Source organism: Sceloporus occidentalis, unplaced genomic scaffold, assembly GCF_023333645.1.
Source record: "Sceloporus occidentalis isolate IW3139 unplaced genomic scaffold, rSceOcc1.0.p SCAF_107, whole genome shotgun sequence".
Taxonomy (NCBI): domain Eukaryota; kingdom Metazoa; phylum Chordata; class Lepidosauria; order Squamata; family Phrynosomatidae; genus Sceloporus; species Sceloporus occidentalis.
This window is the reverse complement of record NW_028317087.1, coordinates 959,623-980,006: the sequence shown is the minus strand read 5'-3', so window position 1 is coordinate 980,006 and position 20,384 is coordinate 959,623. Positions and strand designations below refer to the sequence as shown.

The 20,384-nt window shown below is 38.6% G+C and overlaps 1 protein-coding gene across 1 annotated transcript in view; it reads right to left on the bottom strand.

The window, feature by feature from the left end:
• Window positions 1–9,891: 9,891 nt before the first annotated feature.
• The window catches only part of LOC149283238 (sec1 family domain-containing protein 2-like), a 196,633-nt gene continuing 186,140 nt past the window's right edge, over window positions 9,892–20,384 (bottom strand). The window contains exons 8-9 of the mRNA XM_089497812.1: window positions 13,609–13,728; window positions 9,892–9,984 (exon numbers count right to left, since the gene is read on the bottom strand). Of these exons, the coding sequence (XP_089353938.1) occupies window positions 9,892–9,984; window positions 13,609–13,728 (213 nt within the window). The remainder of the gene's footprint in view (window positions 9,985–13,608; window positions 13,729–20,384) is intronic.

Below are 20,384 nucleotides of genomic sequence, written 5' to 3'. Positions count from 1 at the left end.
AGTAGTTTGTCTACTTGGCATTTTGTTTTACAGAGGTGTGAACAAGGGTTAATGTGCTTTGTATTTGTACGCCTCTTAGTGGTGGGTCTGGGAACTGCTACCTGTAGGCAGTGTCATGGTGTTTTCTGTCATGCCTTAAAGCTCACGAATCACTACAAAACTAAGCAAAAAGACACATCCCTTGTTTCATGGTCCAGAGCTGAAGTCTATTCCTGGCCAGTGAAGGCTCAGGCTAGAGTCTAGTATGAATTGCACTTTAAAAGCAACCTGTGCTTTTGTTTTGTCAATTGTAATTTATTTATTTTTGTGTACAATAAAATTTCTATTGATAACTTTTTAACAAATCACAAGTGTATTTTATTGTATTATCCTCTAAATACGAATTTAAATGATGAGCACAGTACATGGTGATAAAGAACCCTTTTAATACAAACCCCAAGCAAAGACTAAAAAAGGGTTTGGACGATTCACATGTTTTATTCCAGAAGAACCTACACATGACAGCTGCAGTAATTTAAACCGCTACTGAGGCAGGAGAAGTTTCAGGAGTTGCATTTCCATTTCACTGACTTTACATTATAAAAAAGCAACCCCAATGAGGTCCTGCTCTAAGAATAATTGAGATTGCCCTGCCGAAAGCATATTTAAGTAGACGAGTATTCTTGAAATGTACTTGAACAGCTGAAACCACAACCATCCCATCAACACATGCTTTAAGTAGATAAACCCCAAAAATTAGGGCTGCAACGGTAAAAAAAAAAATATGCAAATTTTTCGTTTATTTTAAATAAAAACGTATAATTTACAATGGCATTTCACGATTCGCCTTCTTATTTTACTGACATAATAATTAAAGCTATATTTTAACAAGAACTCAAAAAATACCAAAAAAAGCTTTACTAGTAAATATTCATGTAAACTATTTTTGCCCAGTTATGCACATCTCACCCCCAGCTTGCCTCTCTGTCCCAGAAATGCATATCAGGAGGGGTATAAGGCATATCAGGGGACAGAGTGGCATATAGGAGGTATAAGGGGATACCTCCTATATGCCACTCTGTCCCCTGATATGCCTTATACCCCTCCTGATATGCCTTATAGCCCCCTATATGCCACTGATATGCCACTTTGTCCCCTAATATGCCACTGTGCCCCCTGATATGCCTTATAGCCCCATATTTGCCACAGTGCCCCGATATGCCACTGTGCCCTCCTGATATGCCTTATAGCCCCCTATATACCTTTACCCTTGATATGCCACCATGCCCCGATATGCCTTTTACCCCTATATGCCACTGAGATGCCACTGTGCCCCCTGATATGCCTTATAGTGCCTTCATGCCACTGTCCCCCCTGATATGCCTTATAGCCCCTTTATGCCACTGTCCCCCCTGATATGCCTTATAGCCCCTTTATGCCACCGTGCCCCCTGATATGTCTTATGCCCCCCCCGATATAAGAAAAACTGACATCACTAAAATTGTTTTTTATATTTATATTTATTAAATATAGACAAAAAAAATACACAATACAATATAAATATATGGACAATAAATCAAATATTATAGACATAAAAAAAAACACAAATGCACATAATTAATAGATCCCGCAAAAATTCTACCTGCCCCACCAGGGGTTAATATATCAACAGAAGAAACACAGGGCAAATGAGCATAAAAATAAAGATAATACTTACCCAGTGCTGCTTACTTGTCCTGTTTTTCTTCTGTTGATATATTAACCCCTGGTGGGGCAGGTGGAAGTGGCAGCGAGATGAAGTAGCGGAGGTTGCGCACATCGCCCACTTAAATCCAAATCCCCTGCAGGCGCTGCAGCGGGACCTGGATCCTCTCCGGCAGCCGGTAGGGGTCTGTGCGATGCGCGCAGACAGCCGCTTCTCCCCTCCGCTTCCGTTGGGGCTTCCATGATGGAAGCCGCACCGGAAGGTCACATGACGCCGGGTTCAGTAATAGAAGCCCCGGCGGAAGTGGAGGGGAGAAGCGGAAGGGGAGAAGCGGAGGATGTCTGTGTGTTTTGCACAGACCCTCACCGGGTGGCAGAGAGGATCCAGGTCTCCTGCAGCTTTGCGGGGGGTCTGGATTCTACAGTTATAATCCGATCTCTGTTTGAGATCGGATTATAGAAGGACGGGAGTTTTTCAGAGCGTTTGCTCTGAAAAACATAATTTTATAAATCGATAAAAATCGATTCAACTAATCGATTATGAAAATCGTTGACAACGATTTTCATAATCGATTATTATCGATTTTATCGATTCGTTGTTGCAGCCCTAATCTCATTCTACACTATATAACAGATGAGTGGTTTGGCTCTGAAGCAGTTAATGACGCGTTTTCTGAACAGAGCATCCTCCTCACTATTTAGGAACATGTCATCATAGTTGCAAATTAAAATGTTTTCCTTTAGCTTTAAATTTAAACACCAGTCTCTGACAGTTCAGAACACGTGAGATACAGTCCTCAAGGGCCAGAGTTCTATGACTTGTACTTGTAGCACTTCGAAACTACAGTGGTTTTAAACTGTTTTAAAAGAATCACGTCATCCTAAAGACCCCCGACATTTTTATATATACACCTTTAAATTGACAGTAGGTTTATCACAGGAGCATCAATTTATTGCACAGATCATAATGGTAACATATTACCTAAAGCTGGAAAAATGACAGGTCAATCAAGTTCACAGTTACACATTTCCTATCAGCGGCTGTGAAAGGAAAGTTCTCTTACAATAGAAACTAGAAACTGCCCTTGACTCAGAATGCAATCCCCTTTGCTGGATAAACAATATACATGTATTTATGTTAACTGTAATAACCTGTCATTTCTTCTACTTTACTAGATTGTGCAACCACATACCGTTTCCATATAATGCCCATTTATTCCAGGTATATTTTAAGAAATGTGACATTGTTATAAACTGAACACTCAATTTAAATAATCATTTCATGTTCTGTGCTTCAATCGCAGCTGGTGCTGCTACTTCTGGATTGCCAAGAACCTGCATATTCCTTAGAGCTTCTGTGACCGGAATGTCCTTTATTTTATGTAAGGAAGCAAAGAAAACATTTCTAATTAAACTAACATATGTCCGCTTTCTTTTTCTTCTCTCTCTTTCCTTGCCCTAGCTTTCTTATGTGTCTACCCCTTAACTTTCTTCCTTGTTCCTCCCTTTCTCTACCCTTTTATTTCATCTCTCTCTCTTCCATTCTTTCTTTCCTTTCTCTCTTGGTCTTTCTTGGCTATATTTTTGTCATTCCCTCTCCAAACCTTTCCTCCTACAATACTATATTGCAACCCCTTCCCCCACACACATGACACTATCTGCCATCTCCCCCTTGGCATATAGAACTCTTTATTATTATTATATTTTATTTATATAGCGCCAACAGTTTACACAGCGCTTAATACAATACATATATTTAAGGGGTATGACAAGAATTGACAGACTAAGACAAACCGATACATCGGGTTGAGAGAGTCCGGCTCGCAAGCTTACACTCTTGAGGGAATGGGGTGACAAACATAAAGCACAGAGAAAGGGTGAGAGGTAGTGTGGGGGTATCAGTGCCGGGTGAGAGGTAGTGTGGGGGGGTATAAGGCACAGAGAAAGGGTGAGAGGTAGTGTGGTGGTTGTATCAATGACAAGGAAGTTCTAGCAGCTAAGATAGAATGCTAATAGGTTGGTTTGACAAGACCGGTCTTTCACAAATCCATGTTGACTTCTACTGATTGGATTATGGATCAAGATATGATCTTGAATGTATACCTTTAGCAACCCTTCACATAATTTCCCCACTACCGATGTTAAGCTTACTTGCCTGTAATTACCCGGTTGAGATTTTGATCCTTTTTTAAATATGGGCACAACTGCGCCAATCTAATGGAACTATGCCTGAGTTGAAAGAATCCCTAAAGATTAGTAATAATGGTTGGGCCAGAGTTAGGCTTAACTCTTTCAGTACCCTTGGGTGTATACCATCCGGTCCAAGGGCCTTGTCTACCTTAACAGTATTTAATTGCTTGAGCACTTTTTCTTGTGTCAGCCAATCCCATGTTTGATGTAATGGTTCCTTAAAATTAGCCAGCAGGGGCTCCGTCATTGGTTCTTCTTTGGTATAAACAGAAGAGAAAAAAAAAAGCATTTAAGATGTCGGCTTTCTTTCTGTCCTCAATAACCAAATTTCCAGTTTCAGATAATAACGTACCAACATTCTCTACCTTTAACTTTTTTCCATTCACATACTTAAAAAACTTCTTGGGATTGGTTTTACTTTCCTTGGCAATAAATCTCTCATTTTCTAGTTTAGCCATTTTAATCTCCTTTTTGCAGGCTTTGTTGGCATCTTTGTATGCCATAAATGATACTACCGACCCCTCGCTTTTATAATGCTTAAATGCCAATTGTTTATTCCTTATTTCCTGTTTTAACAGGTTTCTTATCTACCTAAATGAAAGAAATACTTGTTAATCTCTTAAAAGCTTAACATTACGTACTTTTCAATGTCTGAATGCCTTGTGTATTGGGAATGGCCGGTGTGGACTCATTTATCTTAAATTGCTAAAGCCAATTAACTATTTAATAAAAAAGTTTCTTACAAGTAGTAGCTTATTACAAATGTGCCTCTTTTGCAATCTGCCTCTCTTCAAATTTCTCAAAGTAGAACAACATAAAACCAGCCAAAAGCAAAACCATATGGTATTCTTCTAAATACGAACAGGAAATGGATGGAGTCAAGACTTCTATCTTGCAAAAGCAGGACTATAAAATCATGTACTACCGGTCCTCTTCGAGCCAAAATAAATTACAGACTTGGAGTCTTCACTGGATTAGATTTTCTTCCCTGATAATCTCCTTTTGGATCATTACCTGTCACTGAGTTGCCTCATTCTGCCTACTAATATCCAGAGCATCTAACAGCTCTTTGTTGATCAGCTCACCTGTGTTAAACCTCAAATTAGTAACAGCATAGTAATTACAAGCCTGCGGTGCCTGCTGCATTCCCCTGTAAAAGTCAGTTTCCGTTTATGTATATTTACATCAAATGGGCACTAGAATCACTAGCTTCTACCACCTTACGGCTTACCATAACACCATATATATTGCTATAATCTATTTTATGATCATTATATATATATATATATAAAACACAACTAGTCAGAGGAGCGCAAAAGGTTAGATATGTAACAGGCAAATGTCAGGGCTGATATGGTCATGGTCAAGCAAGTGCAAAATCCATAAAGTCAGTCAGAATAACAACAGACTCTCTGGAACTCTGTATTGGTACAACTGAGCAGAAGGGAAGGAGCAGATACTATTTCATAGGGAACAGCCCAATTACCAGGGCCAGGTGAGGGTGTCCCCTTTAAGTAGGCATGCTCATAACATGCAAACACATGTAGGGTAATATCTCCTCAACAGGAATGGGAGCTCCAGCTGTCAGGTACACAAAGCAGTGGTCATGCCACCAGGAGAACATGATTGTTTAGTAGGGTGAACTGCTAGAATTTTCTTGCATGCTCCTGACAACAACATGAAACAATCAGCCGTATCTGTAATAACTTAAACCAGTATAGTTTGAAAGACTCCTAGAACATTGCAATGATATACTAAACACTGGTGAAATGTTCTACTTATGGGTCACATACTTCTGCCAGACCACTTATACTTCCCAGTTCCCTATTTTCATGTGTTTCATCTAAGTGTCTCTCCTCTCTCCCCCCCAGTGCCCAAACCCTCTACCGCTCTCCAGTGTCCATACCTGTCTACTCCCTCTCTCCTCATGGTTCATGCATATTTGCCCCCCCCCCGTGTGCTTCGCTCCTGTGCTAATACTTCTCTGTCCTCATTATCCCTCTGCATACCCTTCTGTGCCTACAGGTCATGGTTTCTGCAGGCCCAGTGTAAGCACGTATTGTTAAGATCTGGGGAAGCAAAAAGGTCTGTGCGTCTAAAGTCACATCATAATATCACATTGATTTGATGCCTCTAGTTACTAGCACTGGTAGAAAATGAGCAAGCTTCACATCGTACCCGTAAACTCATAGTATAATAAAGGAGCAGAGGTACAGATTTCTGCACCTATTCTAACCTATGAGACAGGCAGGATAGCCATCCCTGGAAATAACCCATCAAAGGTAAGAAACCACAGAAGGGGGGTGACTATTTATACTATTCTTTGAAATGTATATAGATTATTATTTATCATACTGGTTGTTTTGAGACCTTTATTCTTTACCCTTCACATACAGCAAAAGTTCTCAAATGTACCACTTTCCTCCACATTTTCATCTTTTTCTACAAACATGAAAATGTGCCTTACTGCCCAATAAATACAGAAAAGTCACTCAGAATGACCTAAACATTTGAGATCTGATCCACCACATCCTGCCTATTTTGAAGGAGAATAACAAGCATTGCTATGTATTAATAATCAACACAGCTATTCTTAAAATGATCCTGTGTTGTTTCTAGAGGACATTTGAGCCACAATGAAATAGACTACAAAAAGCCCGTTTGTTTCTTTTTATACCCTTACAGGTCATAAAAATTGTGACCTGAAGTCAACCTTTCATTGCCAAATAGCTAATTCACTGATTTTCTGAAAAGTAGGTTCTTTATTCAGAGAGGTTTACAGAGGAATAGCCAGTTATTTATAACATTATACATGAACCAAACCATTACCCCTGTACCAAATATAGAAAAGTAACCAAGGACGGAGTAGTTTTTTTGTCGTATAATTTAGTTTTATTGCATACCATCAAACTTACAAGGGAAACTGGTAAAAATTATTGAACATGTACAGAATGTCCCAATTATAGTAGCTATAATGGAGTGCTGTGATAGAAGGTCCACATTTGAGACAGTAGGAGAAATCTGGTGGGGTGGGGTAACTGATCTACAATGTGGTCTTCTAAACTGAGTTAGATGAACGCTGTTTTAAGAAGTCCATATAATCAACAAGGACAGTGTTTAATATGAAAATTAACACCTTGAGCAGCATCGAAACTAGAAGACAGTATATCCAGTATGCGTGAATGCACTTTCTTGCCAGTGATTAGCTTCTTCAAGCAGCCAAAGCTGCAGCTTCTCCTTAAGGCATATAATTGTATTTTTCCCCTACGGATTTAACAAGTGCATATTAAAGAGCTTACATATACTCTACTTTGTATTCTTCATTACCTGGTCTGTATTGGACAGTAGAGTGTTCCTTTAAAGGGACTGACTGTTGGGAGAGAGGCTCTCTCAATGTAGACAGGGCAGCTGTGGTAATTACTAGAAGGTGCTGGTAATCAGTGTTTCCAGCTTGTGGGCTCTAATTGCTCCGAACTGCATAGTTTGATCTAAATGGCCGTTAAGAGAAACATTCTGACAAAGGCTAGGGCCCTTAGTGACTGCCGATTGCTCAGGTGTACGCTAGATCAGAGCATATCAGTGACACATTACCAGAAGCACACATGGTTTGAAGTAAGCGTTCTCTTTCAGACCGATTCATTCTTGCTCTTGTGGAATAAACAGGGCATTATACCCAAAGCAGACTATCAAACTACTGGCAGCAAATCAATCAAATGTACAAATTTATGATGGAAACTATCCAGTGCAACCAGACTGCATGCTTCATTGGCCTAAACATCTTATGTAAGAAAGAAACGTATTTATTTTATTACTAAAATTGGAAGTGAAGCTGTGTCTCGTTTTAGCACACATGGGTTTATATGTTAAAGGTGCCAGATAATGTTAATGCAGTAACCAAGTCCTGAGCCATTTCGAACTTACAGTGCAATACCAGTTATGGAACAGTAACAGTACAGCCATTGTGCCTTAAAAGCTGAAATGGTAATCTGCCTCTGAATTGTCATATTATATGACAAAATATTTCAGTGATGGAAAACAGAATATACTACACCCAGACATAAACAGTGTGCATGCATGAAGAAGCCTGCTACGCTATAGTAGCTCTCTGCCTTTCCCTCTAGTCTTATAAAAAGCTTGAAATGTTTTGGTATCTTGTATAACTGGTACTTGACTTCAGCCTGGACTTGGAATATCCCTTGGGCATCCTCCATGTATGTGGCTACCCTGAACCTGATTTTGTCTTAGCCTCCTGCTGTCACTTCGTTCCCGTCTCACAATCTTGTCCTCTTCTTGTCTGCCAGCTCTAGTTTAATGACCCTTTGAGCTCTGTAAGCAGATGGCACCCAAGTACAGCGCTAAGGCTGCAACAGACAGCCATCCACAACCCAGGACAGACAAGATCAGGGTTCTGATGGCACTTTTATTGTTGCTGACACAGTAATGAGTCAGAAGGACATAACTCAGAGTCAATGCTATGGTGCCATTCTCTTTTCTATGGATGTAGTTCTATTTCACTGATTCAATATATTGATTCCAGAAAATATTCAATACCAATATTCTAGATTATACCCTGTTGATCTATGTTACATGCAGGAAAAAATAGATACAATATAGACACCTAGCCTTATGAAAGGACTCATTAGCAAAGCCTGTTCAAAACCAGCAGCAGTTATTACATTATTCCATTATTAATGGGAAAACATATTGTCTGTTTCAACACAATTCTAATTTTTACATGTTTTCAGTCTCTGTTTACAATAACTAGTTTAAATATTTATTTGAAAACCTAACAATATCCCTCTGAAGAGTAAACTTCTTTTTTAATGGGCGCTATAAGGTATTGTTAATCGAATACATATGATGCTGGGTGAGAAAGGGGAAATACTGTCAGTGTAATTGTAAATATTTCTGTCTGTCATATGTAATGAAAAAAGTGTGATGGTTGGAAATCCATGTTTATCTTTAGTTCTGGGTACTTTGCATAGGACACATTTTTCTGGATTTAAAATGCAGTGGGATAAAAGATACACATCCTAAATGCCTCCTACCCTATTTGCTACATACCTTTGTTTAGTTGCCCTTCTCCCTCCATTCACTATCTTTGTGTTTTTCCCCCTTACCGCTTGTTGTTGTCCCTATTACCCCCGCACTCCTCCTGAGTCTCTACTACTCATTTTGTCCTTCATGGCCTACTGAACTGAAAGCTTACATTTATACAGTGACCAAGTACAATCACATGCTTGTGGGAAATGAAACCTTATAAGTAAGATGCTGTCAAGAATTCTCACAGACGTTTATGTAGTGATTGTCAACAAATGAAAGAATGAGGTGCCCATGAACTTTATTTTATACAGTTTAAGGTAAAAATAATAAAATGTGTTTATTAAGGCAAAACGTGAGCTATTCTAGCACATGGTCTACCATTAAATAGTTAGTAAACTGGTATAATGCATGGGCTATAATATGAATTATATAATCAGCTATATGCATTTCACTTCCTCTTTGTGGCTCTTGATGTTCTACCTTTAACCTATAGTGACTCCCTATTCCTCTTTGTGGTCATGGTGAAGCATATGCATAGCCACCGTCAAATGATGTTTACCGTCTTTTTCATCAAATCAAGCCACAGTTTCCTTTCCATGCACACAAGAACACCTTTTTATGTAATACCAAGAATCCACTCCAAGATGCATATTATACAATATTAACATCCATCTTTAATTGCTCCGTGATTTCCTTTTTAATAGTTTCCCTTCAATCGTCAACATGAAAGTACAACAGATAATGATCAAAAACCTCAGAAACCCAGCTCAGCGATGGTAAATAACTACAATTAGACCAAATGAAAGATGGGTAATGTCAAAGCACACCAAGACACGGGAAATGTGTGTTTGTAACCATTGCTTCTCTTCTCAATTAAGTCTTCAATTACTTTCTTAAAAATAAACCTCAGCTGACTTCTCAGAGATGTGAAACCGTAGTTGCAGGCATTAGGAAGTCTTGAAGAAAGATAAACACTCAGATGCCAGTGTCTGGGTGCAAACGGTCCGCTGCAAAGAGAAACTCAGGAATGTCAAGAGGCTTCAGCAGTTTCGTGGACAGCACAACCACCTGAACAGAAAAAGAAGAGTCGATTAGGTTTTGGCTTTTACTTCTGGGGAAATATATGATAAATGGTTTGTGACAGGTTGTTTGGAAAGCAGTCCACATCTGTGCACATGCAGTGCTTAAAAGTCCACCAAATGTCACCCCTGATTACCTAGCACTGAATACACTGTGCACGGCTCTAACATACATCACCATTATTATATGGAGCATTCAACATACTGTACACATATCTGAAACATTACCATTGACTTTGCTGATCACTGAATGATACTCCTCACTGTTCTATTGGTTTCTCCAGGGATTGCACTAAATGTAGCACTTTGCCACTGAATGTGCCTAGTGCTTTCTATAAAGAAAAGTGTCTCGCCGAGCACCCTAAACAATGCATATGAAAGTACTTTGTAAATACTTCCATATGTATTGTTCAAATTGAAAGAAAGGGCACTTAAACTTAGGGAGAAAATGCAGATGTAGAGCTGCAGCTTCCCACCTTCTCTGTGTCCCAGCATTCCACACCAATGATTGGATGGTGGAAGCTGCCAAACGGTGGCAGGAAAGCATTTTTACTGAAACAAATGCTTTTACTGAAACAAATGCTTCTACTGAAACAAATGCTCTTAATGAAACAACTGCATGCAGCATCCGCTGAGCCAGAAGTGACTGGTGCTAGGAATATCATGTGGTGCTGGGAGTTGTGTGCTTGGTAGAAGTTCCCCCCTGAATATGTAAATGGAACACCACAAAACTTTGACGGTACCGTCCAGCTATCATATGCATTGAAGTGAATATGGCGGCTGAAGTGTCCTTTTAAATATGTTTGAATCTGCTGTAAAAAGTTAGATTTTTGCCCCATACTTTCTGAACATCTTTCTTATTAATGATGTGCCGATCACATAGCTATTATTGCAGTCGCACTGAGAGGCTGCGTTAGCTTGTCCATCAGTAGGTGACAAGTGAATTACGGCAGAGGCCAGTGAAAGCATTTCTGCTGCTGTATTTGAAAGCGATGAATGAAAAGTCAAATAGGGAAAAGAATTTGTTTGGAATCAGGTGGATGAGAGTGGGCTCTTTACTTTAAGCTATTGATAGAACACAATGCACAACTGACTGTTAAATTGACCATAAAAAATCTCTTTTAACCATTTCACCTACTGAATATATGAGACTCCTTAACGAGAAGTAGACAAAATAATGTCTGGTCCCACTTAGAAGAATAACAGAGAAAACAAAAAACCCTACCCCTTATTTTTGTAGAATTATTTCAAAAAGTACTTCAATTTTAACTTTAAGAATTTTATTTTTAATATCCAAAATAAGCTAATTGAGAAATTCACATGGGTATAGGTCAGATGTAATCTTCCAATATCAGTACTACCTCTTACATGATCATGGTCATGTACAACTGAAACACTGAGCATTGTAGGCAATGTTACACACAAGAACAATCTTTACATTTAAATGGAACGATGTATAAATCAGTGCCCTGGCTATTATATAAGAAGGGCTATTAAAAAGTAACTGGTCAAGAAACGTCCATAGTTTGAATGTTGCCAGACATCAAACATATCTTTCTGATTTATGTTGCATATACAGTGTAACAATGGCATGTGTGGCTGTTATTTAAGGCCTAGATGTTTGCTTACGTTATGATTACATACACTATATGTCCGCCTGACTACAAAGCTCTCCAGATAAAAATGATCAGTGAAGGCCCCAGACCTTCATCGGGTCTCATAGCCATTATTAAATAAAGTAAATCCATACTTTGCCATTCTGTTGTTAATGGCATCACTAAAAAGCTCTTTATTCCAAGCACATCCATCAGAGTGTAAATCTGTACCACCAAGCTAATTCCATTAATCTGTGACCAAAGTTTTAAAGGATTTACAGCACAGCCTTAAAGTGATTTCACTAAAAGCACAACTGCCCATGCCGAGGTATTCCTTGTCATGGCTGGAGGCGTCAATGTTTTACTGTCAGGTGCATGAAGATATTGGGAAATCCTGCTAAGAACCTTCACTCATATGGATTAAAAGCAGTGGATCTGATCTATTTAAAGATCCATTGAAGCTTCATATTTGGGGCTTTTTAAAGCTCCACACACGTTACTAATCATTTATGTGGAATCCTGTAAAAATTCTTCAAGGTGCTAATCCCGTCAGTGAAATGACAAGCACTCCCCCAACACCACCAGAGCATCTCTCCCATTAACGTGATGAAGAGGATTATACAGTATCTACCATGTCCCATGAATGTTCTTTAAAAATGATTAATGAATACTTTTAAGACATTGCCCTAAGCTGCAACAAACAGGAAAGAATGTATATCAGCTTCCTTCAGAAAAAGATAAAGACTAATTCTTTCCCGCTACACACTCTCAAAATATCTTTGCTTGCAGATTCAAAACCACAGAGACCTATTACTATTGTTTATGCGTTTAATGGGAATGTAATATCTGACAGGTACCCTTTATTCTATTTTTTGTAATGTGAATTCTAATCTGCAATTTGCATATTGCTATGCTAAATAAAATTTTAAGTCGATTTTGTTGAAAGGATTTGGGTGATCTCCACTCAATATGTATTTTGTCTATACTTGGCTTTGGAGTTTAGAACTGATCACATTATAACTGATTCTGATTTCCCAGTAGGCAATTAAACTGCTTGCTTTGACTCTCTGGTTACCAGTGACATGCACTGTATACACTATTTAAGCGAACTCCTCTCGTGGCATGAATTAGAGTAGACACACAGATTTAAATCAGGCAGTTCTGGAAGCGATTTGTATTTAGTGTTTGTCTGTCTGGATACCCGCAAGGGGCTTAAAGGATGGAGTCGGCAAAAGATCTGCCTTTTTGCATTATCCTTTTCTCTTCTAGTGATCATAATACATTATTGCTTTGTCACGATTACACTTCAGAATTATGACCTTAATCATCTATTTTGTTGATGATATCAAGACCGAATTTCTAGTATTTTTAATGACAATTCATATTATGTTCTATGTGTTATATTTTCCATGTATTTTAAGGGGATATAAATAGTAAAAGGTCTTTAAATAAATATTTACCCAGCATGATATTCCAGCGGGTGATTGTTAAGGTATTTGAATTGTGCAGATTTATAACTAATCTATGCTCGCAAGGCAATTGGAAAGTAAATCTACGGGGATATAAATTAAGTTGTAAATTAAAGAGTTCTAGAAAAAAAAGTTTTTGTGACACCTACCGCTCAAATTACAAAACACTCTCACAAGAGATGTATGTTTTAGCAAATGTTTACAATCTATATCAATAGAACTTTCAGGTCTCAGGATAATGTCACAGACTTTATCTGGGAGTGATTTGGCCCTTCGTGTCTCATCACTCTTAGGATGAGAATTAGCCTATTTGACACAGAAAAGTTACATTTAATTGATAATCAAAGTACATTAATCACACTCATTGATATCAGTTTGCAGTATGAACAGGAGAATGAGAAAGCATGGAAAGCGGAGAGATATGGGAACTGACAATGGTTTGGGACAGAGAGGTGGCGGAGATTAGAAGAAATGTGGCAGGTTAGAAAAATCAACTAGAATAAAAAGTTTAGATATGGATAGTTTAAACAAACTAAAGATTATTAGTACCTGAATACCGGGCTTGAGGGTCGACGCTAAGTCTTTTATCATTCGGACTTCTGACACAGTGACTCCACCAAGCACAAACAGCATCACAAGGGAGGCATCTCCAGGATGTGGACGGCTAACCTAGACGTGCAGAAACACCAAGAATGTTACATACATTAAAGGTAATAACATACACGTCTGAGTCTTAACCTATTATCTGACTAACGGGTATTGGTCATTTCTATAGGATACAGATGATTTATGAACGTTCAGGAATATGAAGAGTGCTGTTCCGGATTCATGAAACTCTATTCACTATAATAGAGAGTACAAAGCTGTTACATTGTAAACACAAACTAAACACAAATATGAAACATTGGAGTTATTGTTCTTGGGAAAAATATTTAATATTACAAGCTTCGGAAATAAGGACTGCATCACTGTCTAAGAGCTTGGATATTGCAATGTCCTCTGGAGACAAAAGCAGAATAATCATTTAAACATAAAAATAAATTTAGTACAGGACCTGTAGATAGAAGTCAAGGACAGATTAGTTAACATGTTTATTTGCTTGTTGGAAAAGGTTTCCTCGTCCTTTTAGACGTGAGCACTTAAGCAAATTTATTTTGCCCAATTTGAAAGCAATGAAGCTCAATGTACTCTTCATTCATCTATATAACTGATACCCGTAGAGCAAGTCGCACAATATATTGGGTTCTTTTTTAACACCAAAGTGTATGGTCTAACCTTGCCACATTGTCTATTTTTGCAATATTTCATTCATTTTACAACAGAATTTATACAAATTACAAATGTATTGAATTAGACTGCCTGTATAAAATGTGAATAATGCGATACAAACTCTCTATATTACTGTTCTCGAAATTAGAGAAGTAAATACAATAGAAAATGCAAATCTAAGAAACTGTTGAGGTAGTCTACTGAGTCAGTAGGCTTTAAAGGTGTACGCACAGATAATTCTATTTACTAAAGACAGAGCTGAGAGGAGAGTACTCAGAAGAGTTGTGTTTAAGCTCCTTGGCATCCCTTTTCACTATGCAGGTCCAGCCCCGGTGAGCTTGGAGCTGCAGGAAGAGCTTGGCTGGCCTTGCATAATATATATATATATAGCGATTTCAGCGAGATTTCTTCAATCGCCTCACCCATTAAACTTTGCATTATACAGGGCCGGCTCAGACCTTCTAGCTGGTGAAATATGCCAGGGATGCCCTTCAAAATGAATACTGAATTGAGGGAGCTGAATCTCCAACTCTCCTGGCAACTGTCCCTTTAATGAACAAAACCATTTTCAGGACTAGAGATGGAAACCTCTGAATCTATCTCTACGTGTTCGTAAATCAGAAGCAGCACAGCACATAATCTGAAAAAAGTAAACATACTTTTATTGTTGATCAGGAGCAGATGATTGTCACCTTACTATATATACTGATTTAAACAGAACTGAACTGAAAACACATGGATAAAACATGCAATCATTAAGTTCTAACTTACATCTATATGCAATTAGATCATTAACTTTATTAAACATGTTTTATAGCACCAGTCACCAAAATGACACTAAGATATTCAGTTCCATTTAACTTCCAGGCTAAATGGAATGAGAAGAAATGCTTTCATACCATTATTACTTACGCTTCAGCATAACAAATGTTGCGCCAGCTTGAGTCGTTGTCTGTCCAATATATTAAAATTGCATTCCCCTTGGTTATTAATTATTCCTAAAGCTGAAATGCAACATAAATTTAAAAATGTTCAGTATAGGTGATCAAACTGGATCACCTATACGGAATTGAATAATTCCAGGATTCGCCATTAATAAAAGGTAGAGAAAAAGAAGATGTTAAGGGAACTGCAGCTGAGTACTGCCATTTTTAATGCAAATCTAAATAGGTGTTAATTGGTATCCTATGTATATGACCTATCACCAACTAGCTCCAACCCAGGGGGTCTAACAAGGCCCACCACGTGGAAGTGTAGACAGTCCTGTCTCCGAATTCAATGGGAGGGCTTTCTGGCCAAGCACTGGCTGCTTGAAGGACACAAAACTTGAGCACCTAAGACACACCTAAGTCTTTAATATTCATTATTTGTTGGTGAGGCTGCTCCACAATGGTTTATGCCATAAATACATAAAAAAGAACCAATATTCTTAGTATGAGCTACAGTGCAAACAAATATATCTTTCTCATCTACTAAAAAGCAAAGTGAGTGAAATTGTGCCATTAAGTGTGATCCCAATGTGGGCAATCACATCAATAGAAAGTTTTGTCATGAGTTTGCAGAGGTGAGCATATATTAAATTCCCTAATATCTGAATGTAAAACAACTTCAGTGTTCAGTTCTAGGCTTCTAATAGAAGATGCGAGTATTTAAAAAATAATTCATTGAGTCACAGTATACCATTACTCTTTACTGGTAGACCATTAGAGTGTTGTTTTGAATAAGGGTTTTAATTACAGAGCCTCCAGTTAAAAAAATAAATAAAAGTTAAGCACATCGACACTGTGATCTAAGCAGTATCCATTTTGTGGATTTGTGTTATTTTAATCTACAGCGATTCGTTTATATACCAGATTTCCAATATTGACCAAGGATTAAGTAGTGGCTGAAAAACATAAACCCCAAAACACACTATTATGTTTTTCAGGACAGAGTGGATCATTAGAGTATAAAACAAATTGTGTAATGGCCTTCCTAATCTGGGGCTAATATTTACTCTGCACATACACAACTCTATGAACCGTTTGCATTGTGCTATTTTAGAGAATAAAAAGACTTTCATGCTATTATGTTTCTTTAGGAGTAAAGGTAAAGGCTTCGATCATACAGCAAGGTGAGCCATGTCCATTATAAGTTCACACGTGATTCAAGCTCGGAGAAAGCCAACATTGTAGACCATTGTCTGCCGATGAGTGACGAACATGGATTGATTTTCACAAGAGTGCTGGTTTATGAGTGGCTGCCACAAGCAGTGTTTTACTTATGAAATGGGCAAACAGTACGAGAGGGTCATTTATCAGCAGAACGATCCACTACTAGCTCTGCTGCTAAGTAGCTGGCTGGGCAGGCTCTGCAAGCAATACATAATACAACAGATAATGGCTTTAGCATACAGCGTTTGCTTTACATAGTTAAATGGGATCGTTATTATCAAGAGGCAGGTGAGTCACACATCATACAGACTTAAGTACAATCAATATGTGGCTATTAATATTAATATTTCACAATAAACAATCTTCTGTGTAAAAGGTGTCCTGCGGTAAACTTTACATTGTGGGGTGCAATAAACTCCAGAAAAAGATGGTAAAAAAGCAATGCCCGATTAATATAAAAATTAAATACTTCAAACCACATTAAAATATGGACACGTTTTATTGCACGTGAGGATCGTTGAATATATTCTACCATGTTAAAGAGAGTACTTCAAAAATAAATGAAAAACAGCAATGTTACTTTATTGGTCGAAATGCTCTACTTGTGTTCATTTTTCTACTTATACTTTTTTTTCTATATCTGAAAATGTTATGGAGATTTGGATAATCAAAATAGTAAAAAAATAAAAAAAATAAACTTTTCCAATAGAGTTTTTTTTATTTTTTTTTTTAGAAATTGGATCAGTTAATCTCAATTATACATTTTTGGTTTCTTCTTTATAAACAAATACAGGTGGGTTTGAAAAGTTGTTTCCCTTCAACTTAATTAACTATGCAACAAAATGAAAACCAGCCTAAACATAATAACCATAGGGCACGTGTGTCATAGGAAAGCAGCCCAAGTGTGTCTTCCTCAATTAAATTCACACGATGGATAGATCTATGAAGCCCAGCATTAGCCATTGCGCTTGAAAGAACTCAAATTGGACTAAGAGAGCCAAACTGCTTATTTAGGATGCCTTATGGTAAAAATGGCAGTAAAATAATAATAAATAAAAAAAACTTGGTTAAAAAGTTATCTTTTTATTGCGCCAAATTTTGAGTAGGCAGTGTGTAGTTTAGAAGTTACAAGCTGTTTTCTCAGGGCGACCGGCACGGCCTTGTTGCAAACGGTGATCTGGTTGCTGATAGTCGCTCACTGCTCCTACAATGTGTGATAGAATTTATTTAGAACAGTTTTATGAGCCAAATGAGCAATCCTAATTGCAGGTCCAGTAAGAGAAGATTGCTCCAACAGCCTCTGGTCTCAATCGATTGGCGTTCATCATCAGCACGCATCTACAGCCCCTGAGCTGCCAGTCGGAAAGATACGGAACACAAAGTGTATTTTAGCAGATACAACTCGCTTTCTTAAAAATACAGGGAACATAAAATAATTTAGGCTTGTGTGACACATTTTAAAAGTATTGGCTATACAGTTTAAATAAATCATTGCATAAAGACAGTAACATTTGTTATGCCCTAGGGACCCCCTCATACATATAATCCCTGATCAAAAAATTCCTTTAATTTCACATTCCTGATTCCAGGAACTAACGTTAAAGCTCAGCAAAGACTGATCCCTAAATCTCCATGTAGATTTATCCAAGAAGTCCATGCATAAACTGCTCAGTTGTCACTGTGGTTTCAGATCTGAGTTTGTCTACTTTGACCTTAGATTGCTATATTTAAAAAGATCACAGATTTCTTTTGGAGTTCTGTTATGGACTAAAAAAATATACCGTGCATATGTGAAGCCAATGGCTCAGCCTATGGTTAACAATCAGTGTCTTTTCCTGAACTTATTAAAACCACAATGACTGCTTGAACTCCCCTTTTCCATGTTAAACATCATTGTAAAAAGTAATAACATATACAGAACTATTACGAAAAATCCTTATTAAATAACCAATAACATACACTAAACGGACAAAAGTATTGGGACGCCTGACCATTACACCCAAAAGGACTTTGATGACATTGCATTCTAAATACATAGACATTAATATGTAGTTGGTTCCCCCATTGCAGCTATAACGGTTTCCACTCTTCTAGGAAGCCTGTCATTTAACATTTTATAACACAGCATATATGGGTGTAAAATATAGTGTCAACCAATGCAGGTGGGGAGTACAGCACTTAAAATAGATTTTGTTTGACATATAGTCAAAATCAATCAGTTGGGACATTTATATATTAGTCACTAACAATGCTTCAGATAAGTTTTTTTAAACAGCATTTGCAGGGTATGTTCTGATTCCTTGCTTTGTTGTATGTACATATTTGTCATTTCTGAGACACCCCAAAACTTGGCAGATTTTGGCAGAAGCCACTCTGAGAAAATTGCACCTTTCCTTCTTTACTTGGTCAACTAACCAGTTGATTTATATTGGGAAGTACTGGCCCAAATCAGCTCTGACTACTTACCCCATGGGTAATTATACTAGTGTGGCTGGTCTATCCCTAAGAGTGGCACTTGTATCTATATATATATATATATATATACACATACACACACCAAATCAGAAATTCATACATCAACTCCCTGATTTCACCAGGCATCACTTATAAGTAAGCAATATTTAGGGACAGCTCAGCCTCTACTACAGAGATCGACCACTAGCTAGTTTAAAATTAGAAAAAAATATTGGTTGTTGTTTAAAAATACTTTACATCTAAAATGAGGAGCCTATACAATTCTGTTTTACCACTAATTTCATTTCCGGCTAATAAAAAGCAGGTTGTGGGCATAATGCTGTCGTGGAACACTATGTGCTTCCCGAGTGGGGGAGCACAAATAGCGACAGAGCTACATCTCTGTTTCAAAGTGATAATTTAGCAGATACAAATAGGCTCAGCTGTACAGAACATCTAACCACATGTTAAATATTTCATTATGAAGCTGTTTGCACTGGTGACACTTTTGTAGTTGTTAGGCTGTACAAACATAAAGTGCCATCAGAAAGGAAGCATGTCTAATGTAATTGAAGGACGAGAAACTACTTTTCCAGCGTATTTGTAACTGTGTTTCAGCAAATGCAAAGCTAAAAGTAGGTTTTTCAATTTTTCCAAATAATCTGGGTTTTACATCTGCGCGGTAAGCTTTAACAATCCTCCTTACCAGTGCAGACTCCTGGGGTCCCCGGTGTCTTGCGGGGCCGGTGGGGGACATCTATTCTAGGCAGAACGGTATACAACTTCCGGTACCATAAGTGCCGACTCTGGAAGTTGTATACCGTTCTGCCTAGAATAGATGTCCCCCGCCAGCCCCGCAAGACACCGGGGACTCCGGGAGTCTGCACTGGTAAGTCTAGGGGAGGGGGGCACAGAGTGGCAGCATATCTCGGGGGGGGGGGATACACACACACAGAGTGGCAGCATATCTCAGAGGGGACACACACACACAGAGTGGCAGCATATCTCAGGGACACACACACACACACACACACACACACAGTGGCAGCATATCTCAGGGGGGGACACACACACAGTGGCAGCATATCTCGGGGACACACACACACAGAGTGGCAGCATATCTCAGGGGGGGACACACACACAGAGTGGCAGCATATCTCAGGGGGGGACACACACACAGAGTGGCAGCATATCTCAGGGGGGGACACACACACAGAGTGGCAGCATATCTCGGGGGGGTACACACACACAGAGTGGCAGCATATCTCAGGGGGGGACACACACACAGAGTGGCAGCATATCTCAGGGGGGGACACACACACAGAGTGGCAGCATATCTCGGGGGGGTACACACACACAGAGTGGCAGCATATCTCGGGGGGGTACACACACACAGAGTGGCAGCATATCTCAGGGGGGGACACACACACAGAGTGGCAGCATATCTCG